Source organism: Sarcophilus harrisii, chromosome 1 (assembly GCF_902635505.1).
Source record: "Sarcophilus harrisii chromosome 1, mSarHar1.11, whole genome shotgun sequence".
Lineage (NCBI taxonomy): Eukaryota > Metazoa > Chordata > Mammalia > Dasyuromorphia > Dasyuridae > Sarcophilus > Sarcophilus harrisii.
In genome coordinates this window covers 136550430-136560841 of record NC_045426.1, presented here as the reverse complement: position 1 = coordinate 136560841, position 10412 = coordinate 136550430, and the positions used below count along the sequence as shown (strand labels likewise).

The window sequence follows — 10412 nt, the reverse complement described above, 5'->3', positions numbered from 1 at the left end:
CTCAAAGAAGAAATTCCTCAAAAATTGGAATTATGTAAGTGAAACATGGTAGCTCCTATGAGACATCATGAAAAATGAAATAAAATCAAAAATGGAAAAAATAGAAGAAAATGTGAAATATCTCATTGGAAAAACAAGTGACCTGGAAAATACATCAAGGAAAGATAATTTAAGAAATATTGGAAAGCTGGGATGAAGAAATGAGTCTAGATGCCTTCTTTGAAGAAGTTATCAAGAATAACTGTCTTGATATCCTAGAACTAGAGGATAAAACAGAAATGAAAAAAAAAATCCACTGATCATCTCTCAAAAGAAATCCTAAAATGAAAACTACAGGCATAATATAACCAAATTCTAGAGTTCTCAGGTCAAGAAGAAAATATTGCATGCAGCCAGAAAGAAATAATTCAAGTATCATGGAATCACAGTCAGGATAACACAAGACTTATAGGTAGCTTTTGCATTAAAGGATCAAAGGATTTGAAATATGATATTCTGAAGAACAAAGAAGGTGGGATTATAACCAAAAATCACCTACCAGCAAACTTGAGTATAATCCTCCAGGAGGGAAAGGTTTATTCAATGACACAGAGGACTATTAAGCATTCTTATTGAAGAAATGAGAATTGAATAGAATACATTCAAAGAGGAGACTGGAGAGAAGCATAAGAAGTCTTAAGGGACTTCTCAGGGTTAAACTCTTTATGTTCCTGTATGGAAAGGTGACACTTCTAACTTCTAAGACCTTTATTGTTATTAGGTAAATTAGAAGAAGTCTACATAGAGAGTATGGACATGAGTTGAGATGGGATGACATCTTTAAAAAAATATATTAAGAGGTGAGAAAGAAATAATCTGGGAGAAAGAGGAAGGAAGCAGAATTGATTCTATTTTCTCATTTAAAAGAGGCACAAAAGAGAGTTTACAGAGAAAGTAAAGTTGAGAGTGTGGGAGATGGACTTGTAGCTTATTCTAATCAGAATTTTTTCCAAGAATGAATAACACACAGTTGGGTATAGAAATCCTCATTATTTTATGAGAATATGGGAGGGGAAGAGGATAATGAGGGGGACTGTAAAAAGGGATGACAGATTAGGAGAGGTAGTAGTCTCCTTGAAAATATATTTATGCTCTAAAATGGTTGTTTTTACTGCATTGATCATAATTTTTAAATCTTTCAAAGTTATCATTTAAAATCATTGTAAAAATAGTTCTTATTTCACTCACTTCACTTTGCATCAGCTCATACAAGTTTTTTCAAGTTTCTTTGAAGACTTCTCTTTAATAATTTTTTACATTGCAATAATATTCTATTACATTAATTTACAACTATTTGTTTATAGATTCCCAAATTGATGGGTACACATTTTTTTTTTTACCAATAAAAAGTACTACTGTAAACTCAATCTGGTGATAGTATACAATCTTTTTGATATTTTGCTGTAGCCTCTTTGCTAACATTTGAATTTTTGTGTTCATATTCATTAGAGATAGTCATCTATAATTTTATTTTTCTGACTTATCTTTCTCTGTTTTATGTGTGAGAATTATTTTATCTTATAGGAAGACTATAGCAGTGTACTATCTTTCCACAATTTTGCAAACAAAACATTATGCAAAAATTGGAGTTGTGTTCTTAAACTGATAGAATCAATTTACAAAAACATCTGATCATGTTTTATTTTAATTTATGAATTCATTTTTATACTATCCAATTTATTTTCTGAGATGGAGTAATTTAATTTTACTTTGTTTTGGTTTGATAAACTGAATAAGGCATATATTTTAAAATAAATATCTATGAATCTAGCTTGTTATATTTTCTGGCATATATTTGTGTAAAATATTTTTGACATGTTTTATTTCCTTCTCATTTTTAATTCATCTTTTTGTTTTTGATATTATCAATTTGGCTTCCTGTTTTAGTAAACAGTTTTTATACCTCAAACAATTGGCTTCTCATTTTATTTATCAATTGATTATTTTTTTTTTTGCTTTCAATTTTGTTTATTCTTTAATTTGAAAAATTTCTATTTTTGTTAATCATTTGAATTTTTTACTTATTATTTTTTACTTCTTTTAAGTTTAGGCCAATTCATTTACATCTCCTACTCCTCTATAGATAAAGCTAAAATTTGTTTTGATTACAACCCAAAATTACTTTTAGGCATACCTACATCATGTATTTAATGTTTCTATTTTTAATTAATTAATTTTTTATTTGATAGTATTTTATTTTTTCCAATTACATGTAAAGTTAACTTTCAAAATTCATTTTTGTAAGATTTTGAGTTCCAAATTTTCTTTTCTCTGTCCCTTCCTTACCTCTCTCTTCTCAAGACAGCTAACAATCTGATAGATTATGCATATACAATCATTTTTTTTTAAAGTATCAATTTTATTGACATTTAATGACCACAGCGGACATTTTCACAAAACAGAAAAAAGACATTAAAGAAAAACATACAAATTAATATTCTTCACCTTCATCATCTCCCTCAGCACTATCTGCTCCAACCTCCTCATAATCTTTTTCCAGGGCAGCCATATCCTCCCGGGCCTCAGAGAATTCTCCTTCCTCCATGCCTTCCCCTACATACCAGTGCTCGAAGGCACGCTTAGCATACATCAGATCGAATTTGTGGTCCAGGCGAGCCCAGGCCTCAGCAACAGCTGTGGTGTTGCTCAACATGCACACAGCCCTCTGTACCTTGGCCAGGTCACCTCCAGGAACCACAGTGGGAGGCTGGTAATTGATGCCAACCTTGAAGCCAGTTGGACACCAATCCACAAACTGGATGCTACGCTTTGTCTTGATGGTAGCAATAGCAGCATTGACATCTTTGGGAACCACATCACCATGGTAGAGCAGGCAGCAAGCCATGTATTTACCGTGGCGAGGGTCACATTTCACCATCTGTTTGGCAGGCTCAAAGCAAGCATTGGTGATCTCTGCTACAGTCAGCTGCTCATGGTAGGCTTTCTCAGCAGAGATGACTGGGGCATATGTGGCCAGAGGGAAATGGATACGGGGATAGAGCACCAGGTTGGTCTGAAATTCTGTCAGATCAACATTCAGGGCACCATCAAATCGGAGAGAGGCAGTGATGGAGTACACAATTTGGCTAATAAGGCAATTCAGATTAGTGTAGGTTGGATGTTCAATGTCAAGGTTTCTGCGGCAGATATCATAGATAGCCTCATTGTCTACCATGAAGGCACAATCAGAGTGCTCCAGGGTAGTGTGAGTGGTCAGAATGGAGTTGTAGGGCTCAACTACAGCTGTGGAAACCTGAGGGGCTGGGTAGATGGAGAATTCCAGCTTGGACTTCTTGCCATAATCGACAGACAGACGTTCCATCAGCAGAGAGGTGAAACCAGAACCAGTCCCACCACCAAAGCTGTGGAAAACCAAGAAGCCTTGAAGACCTGTGCACTGATCAGCAAGCTTCCGAATCCTGTCCAGAACTATGTCAATTATTTCCTTGCCAATAGTATAGTGTCCACGGGCATAATTATTGGCAACATCTTCCTTGCCAGTGATCAGCTGCTCAGGGTGGAAGAGCTGACAGTAGGTTCCAGTTCGAACTTCATCAATAACAGTTGGCTCCAAGTCTACAAACACAGCATGGGGAACATGTTTGCCAGCCCCAGTTTCACTGAAGAAGGTGTTGAAAGAGTCATCCCCATCCCCAATGGTCTTGTCACTTGGCATCTGCCCATCAGACTGGATACCATGTTCCAGGCAGTATAGTTCCCAACAGGCATTACCAATCTGGACACCGGCTTGGCCAACGTGGATAGAGATGCACTCACGCATGATAAAGCTGTGCAGGGGTCCGCTGAGATAAAAAATGGAATGGAGGGCAACACAAGTTTCTCACCGACTGACCGTTAGGAAGTCTCCAGGAGAAAAGTTAATGAATATACAATCATTTTAAACACATTTCCATATTAGTCATGTTGACGAATAAAAATCAGAACAAAACCACAAGAAAGTAAAAGCAAACAATTTTTTTTTTTTTTTAAGTAGAAAATAGTATGCTTTGATCTACATTCAATCTCCATATTTCTCTCTTCAGATGTGGATAGGATTTTCTATTCCTAATGTATTGAAATTGTCTTGAATCACTACATTGTTCAGAGGAGCCAAGTCTATCACAACTAATTATCACATAATCTTGCTGTTACTTTGTACAGTGGTCTTTTGGTTCTGTTTATCTCATACTCACTTATATGAGTATAAGTCTTTCCAGGCTTTTCTGAAATCAGCTTGCTCATCATTTCTTATAGAACAATAATATTCCATTATAGGCCTATACTATAACTTCTCTATTTTTCAAGAGATGCAGCCCAAAATTATTGATATGTTTTCTGATACTGTAATTTTGTTGTATGTAATTATCTATTGCAACTATAATTTTTCTTTGCTCTATTAATTCCTTAATACTCTTATTTTGCTTTATTTACATTTGAAGTTTTGCCAAGTGTCTTCCATTGATGACATTTGTTATTGTATCATGATAATTAAAGATATGTTTAATATTTTCATTTTTCTGCATGTGTTCCTGATGACTTTATGGCTTATAATTGTAACTGGCAAAGGTCATGGCAAAGGTTGGCCTGTCATTTGTTTTTGTGTGGATCATGAGTGAGGGTATTGCTATATTTTTAAATATAAATATTATTTAAATATAGCTCATGAGCCATGTAAAAACCAACAGTGAATTAAATTTGACCCAATGGGTCATGGTTTGCTTAATAATAGTCTTTTGTAATGGTGCTATGTACATTTGAGAAATAGGATTGTTACTTTCAGTTCTCATTTAGTAGTCACCACAAGTCTACCAAATCTGTATTTTCAAAAATTATATTCAAATTGTTAGCTTCTTTCTTATTAGTCTTTTTTGACTTCTGAAAGGGCATGATTGGAATGTTGGAATGAGGTGATCGATTTATTAACTATTTTTTCCTGTAGTTTGAATAACTTTTACTTTAAGTACTTATATACTATGCTATTTGGTATATAGAAATTGAGCATTAGTATTATTTTAATTATCTATGGTGCCTCTTAGAATATTATAGTTTCTTTGCTTATCTCTTTTTAATAGATATATTTTTATTTTTACCTTGTCTGAGATTAGTTTCTTACCTTTTCTAAAAACTTTACTAAAAGTATAATATTTTCTATTCTATCTCTACATCTCTCCTTTATTATTCAAGGATGCTTTTTGTGAACAGCATATTGATTTTATTTTCTATTCTACTCTCCTATCTTCCTTTATTTTATGGATTTCATGATATTCACAATCACAAATGTGATTATTAATTATATACTCCATTGTATAATATCCTTTTATACATCTTCTCTCCTTTGATTCCACTTTACAGGGAAAAAAAAATGTGGTAAAAGAAAAAAAAAATTTAATTGACATGGTCTGAAATCACCCCTCTATATCTCACATTTTATGTATTTTATATCTGGATTACTGGTCCTCAAATTTCATTTCTTTTGACTCTTGAAGCCCCTTTATAAACTATTTCATGAATATAAAGCTTGTTTTACTTATGACCATTCCATATTGAATGGAATGGAATGGAAGGTGATAGACTCTGTGAAGGTTGAGATACATGGGAGGGGGAAATGTGTCTTTAGTCTTCTGTTCTACTATAATGAACAGAAAGTGAGGGTTGAACAGAGCCCATTTAGCATAATTTATGAGTCAAGCAACAAGGAAAAGTCATAAAAAGTAGTTTTTAGGAAGTTGCTATCAGCAATGAATACATATTTGGCTCTAGCTCCTGAGTTTCCCTGGTCTAAAAATGGGGGATGTTGGGGAGGTGGGGAAAGGATACAGACATGGCAGCTTATTTAGAAAAGTCAGGAAATGGCATCAGTGTGATGCTGGGCAAAGTAAGGTAAAAACTCACCTCTGTATCCAGGAACCCCAGAGATGAAAACTAAATTCTAGTCAGAAAAGAACGGCTACAATCCAGTCTAAATAATTGAAGATCATTGAGAAGAAAAATAGTAACCTAAGTCTAGGTAAGATAAAGTGAATTTATATCATCTATAATATGCCATCTCCAAGGCATTATTGCTCCAGAATGAAAGCAAATACATACAAACATATAGAAGTACTTTTCCTGGGATACCCATATGCACTATGAAAAGAAAATACCACCATGAAACATTATTTGATCCAAAAAGTTGTATAAAGGCATTGGGGAATTAATTGAACCAAATCAGAAATACCGGTTTGATTAACCTGCCTCACATTTGCAAGGAGCTATTTCACACAGAAGTGAAACTTTCCCTGAAAGGTGCACACTAATAATCTTAGTACAGCAAACTGTGAAAGTAGCTAAAGGCTACCCATATCCTCTCTCCTCAGTTTACTATTGCTCAAGCTTCCCCTGTTGTGTCAAACTGGAAAGTTTAGTCCAGAGAAATCTAAGCAACATCCTTTTCCGATGCTCTCTGCCATAATAGCAGACAGACATCTAATGGGATTTCCTCACCTCTTATAAAATGAAATCTTAGAACATTTCAAAAGAAATCGAAGCAAATTCCTTTAGAAATAATTGGTTAATCTAAGGCCACTTCTTTTCTCCTAGAATAGTGAATAGCTATAATCCAATCTTCTTGGGGGTTGGAGGAGGAGGTATACGTATGCCAGTGGACAAAGATGATTATGTTTTAAAAAAGGGAAGAGTTTGAACAGGACAATTTCAAAGTAATTTTCATGCTACATAGTGCTGTCAAAATTTAATTTTGAAAATCCTATTCATTTTATTTTTATACTTTTATTTTACAAATAAGCATATACATATCTATCATGTGTCTGTGAAAAAGAAAGAGAGGGAGAGAGAGACAGAGAAAGACAGAAAGAAATGTGGAGAGAAAGAGAGAGAGAGAAAGAGAGAGAGAGAGAGAGAGAGAGAGAGAGAGAGAGAGAGAGAGAGAGAGAGAGAGAGAGAAGAGACTAATCTTTTATCTGTAGTATGCCTTTCTTCTAGTTCAAAGTTCTCATTTGGACCAACCAAGAAATGAACTGATCATTCTCCCTGTTTGTGAATAATATTGTTCTTAAGGACTGTGGAGAAAAATAAAGAGATAAAATCATAGTCCAGTATTTGCAGCTCTTGGAGGGAAATATACAGGGGTATAATGGGGCTTATTTTTACCTTCTAGGAAGAAGCAATTGTTAAATTTTCAGAGTGAACATTTATATCTTGTAAATAATAAATGAATTAATTTTACTGTTTTATTCACTGTAAAGACTTAAGTGATGGAGAAAATGTCAATAATGCATATTTAACTTTAAAGTATGCATATTTTAAAAATAATTGGTAATTAATCATTTATCAGCACATCCCTAGAGACATCCCTAAATCTTTGGCTGGTAACTAGTAAGTTACCCTAATATCCTTCAAGGGATCTAGCTCAAGAGTTATATATTTCAAGAGCTCTTGCCTGACTCCCCCATTTATTAGTGTCCTTCTATACCTCTTGAAATCACTTTGCATTTATTTAGGCATTTCCTTTATATACTATATATACTTTTTCTGTAGCTGTCCTATTTATTCCAATCCAATCAAGTTACATTTATTAAGCACCCATTATGTATGTACCAGGCACTATGCTAAGTGCTGAGGATACAATTAATAAAATAAAGGCAGCCCTACCCTCAAAGGAAATTAAAATGTAATGGGGAAGGGAGGTAATACAGTAGATGAAAGGAGGAAGGAAAGTGGGGTGGGGGGGAGCACATCATAGAAAGCAAACACCAAATAGTGCCTATTGTAGGGGCATCTTATTCTGTGGAATTGAAACTAGGAAGAACAGCAGATGTAAAGTGGAATCATCTGAGAATATAATGTCTACAAAGGCATTAGAAAGAGTTTGATCCTGCCCCTCCAGCTCTCTAATCAGAAGAGAGAAAAGGCTGAGGGAGGTTATGACAATCAAGACTGAATTAGCAGTTTAGTGATGAGCTTATTCTGGTAGGGATTCTGTGGAGGGAAAAGATACAAAACAGCAGATGCAGAGAATGTAAACTCTCTGAGGGCATGCATGGCCTGTTGTGTTTTTGACTTTGTGGGCCTGAAGGCCTAGCTTACTGCCTGGCACATCATAACTGTTTGTTAAATGCTTGTCTCTCTTGAATTCAAGTTAGGAGCCAAGAAGCTTTCTGTTTACAGGCTCATTTCACGGCAAATGAGGGAAGGAGATGTTGGAAAGGAAAAATTGGATATTTCCCTCTCAGTGCCTGGAAAATGTATGTGCCCCATCTCAAAGGAAGAAACCAAACTTGCTAAATTGTTAAAACAATAAACTGTAATGTTTTATAAGGCATAAACTACATTTTAAAGATAAAACATATTTGGGATGGAAAGAGTTCTAAGGAAGAATCAATGAACAGAGGAATATATCTCATAGGAGCTATTGCATTGCGTTGCTTTCCTTCAAAGCCAAATGAATAGTAGCCTGGCTGTGTTTCCTCATCTGAGAAGCTGATGCAATTACCCTACTCTCAGTGGGACATGTACTGGAGAGTTGTTTTTTCCAGTAGTGGTGATAGATTTGTACTGATCCATCTGCACATTCTCACCCGGTGCTCTTTGTGACCAAGGGCACATGTTTCTGCGACAGTTGGCTGGGGTGAAGGGTGAAGCCTGTGGCCATGGAACAGAGGGACTCTCACTAGCCAAAGCCGCAGCCTTGGCCCCATTAGCACCAGCCTCCAACCAGCTCAGCTAACTGGTCACAGATGGAACTTTTAGAGAAACACACATTCTGAAAGCGTTCCAAGGTGGCCTGTCAGATACCAACCAAGCACAGATGAAGTCTTGTTTACTACCATAGAGGCCAAAGAAAGCAGTACGTAGTGGTTTGGGTTTTCTCGGGCATCTAGTTCTTGGGTTTGGTCAGAATGGCCTGTCATTTTCTATGTTTATGGCTAAATGAAGCGCAAGTCATCAGACTCCAAGGCTGACATGAGGTTTTTATCAATGGAAAAATGGAAGCAGATGATTCTCTTATGCTTTAAAAGAGCAACATGTGCATGCTGCTGATGTCATAGGGCACCTGTGTTGAAATCACCTTGCCTTACTTTGCTAATTTTGTGACACAGCTCTCTAACTGCTGTAGACTATGACAGATCACTCTGTAAAGAGATGACTTCTGAAATGTAGATGTTTAAGTTTTAAGATTTTTTTTTTAAAGAAAGAATATAGGCAAACACAATGGTTTTAACTTCAAATTCTCTAGGTTTAAAAAAGTGATACATAAATGCTATTATGATTTATTATTATTACTTCACATACTATCAAAATGATGTATCAACATAAAATTTTAATAAAAATATGTACTACTAAATTCCCAAGATTTTCATAAGAATTAAAGAGATATAAATGTGAATCATTTTGTTGTTGCTGATGTTTTTTATGAGGCATTTGGGGTTAAGTGATTTGCTTAGGGTTACAAAGCTAGTAAATGTAAAGTGTCTAAGATAAGATTTGAACTCAAGTCCTCCTAATTCCAGACTCACTGTTCTATCCACTGTTTCAGGTAACTGCCCCTCTGTGAATCATTTAAGATGCTATGTTAATGAATATATATCAATAATGCTTATATGTTTTAAATTATATTTATTATAATCAACAATTCTACTTATTTTGTAAAACTTTGGCAGAATTACAGAATAAATAAGTAACCTATATTTGCAGGTTCATAAATCTGTTAACTACCACATAAATCCTAATTCAGATTGTCTAGATTATTATAACTACTTCCTTATTTGAATTTGCCTCTAGTGTCTCTTTATATAGCTGTAAAAATATTCTTCTTAATGAATAAGTCTAAACAAGTAATTTCCCTATTCAAAAACCCTCTGTGGTTCCCTATTGCTTACTAGAGAAAATATAAACTCTGTATTCTGGCATTTTAGGTAATTTACAATTCTCCCCCTCTCCCAATTTATGTTTCTGTTCTTATTTTACATTACTTCTCGTCATACATTATGTTGCTGCTAAATAGGGTTATTCTCCAACAAACACACACTTCAAATTACTTCCCCCTCCCCCGCCCCCCATTTTCATGATTCTGTTCTCCATGCTAGGAATCTCTCTTTTATCTCCCCATATTAAAACCCTTATCTTTCTTCACAATTTAGCTCAGGTATCTCTTTCTCCAGAAAATTCCCTGTTGGAAACATCCTTTCCCTGTGTGAATTTTTCTAAAGTATATGATTTAGATTTTCCTTTGCCCCTATGACATTCTTTTTTGAATTTTATTTATCAGGCTGTCATACCTTCCCTAACAGTGATTATATTTACAATATAATATGTTCCTATAATAGAAGTTTCTTTATCTGGTTCTTGAATTTGGTTTCAAAAAAGAAAGATAT

At 34.8% G+C, this 10412-nt stretch overlaps 1 protein-coding gene across 1 annotated transcript; it reads right to left on the bottom strand.

The window, feature by feature from the left end:
* Positions 1-2377: 2377 nt before the first annotated feature.
* LOC100923223 (tubulin alpha-1C chain-like) lies at positions 2378-3918 on the bottom strand. The gene has a single exon (XM_031964821.1). It carries the CDS (start codon positions 3818-3820, stop codon positions 2471-2473), a length of 1350 nt encoding a protein of 449 aa, XP_031820681.1. The 5' UTR covers positions 3821-3918; the 3' UTR covers positions 2378-2470.
* Between the last annotated feature and the right edge of the window lie 6494 nt (positions 3919-10412).

Coding starts and splice junctions, on each gene's coding strand:
- LOC100923223 (XM_031964821.1), bottom strand. CDS start 3,820: ATGCGTGAGTGCATCTCTATCCACGTTGGCCAAGCCGGTGTCCAGATT.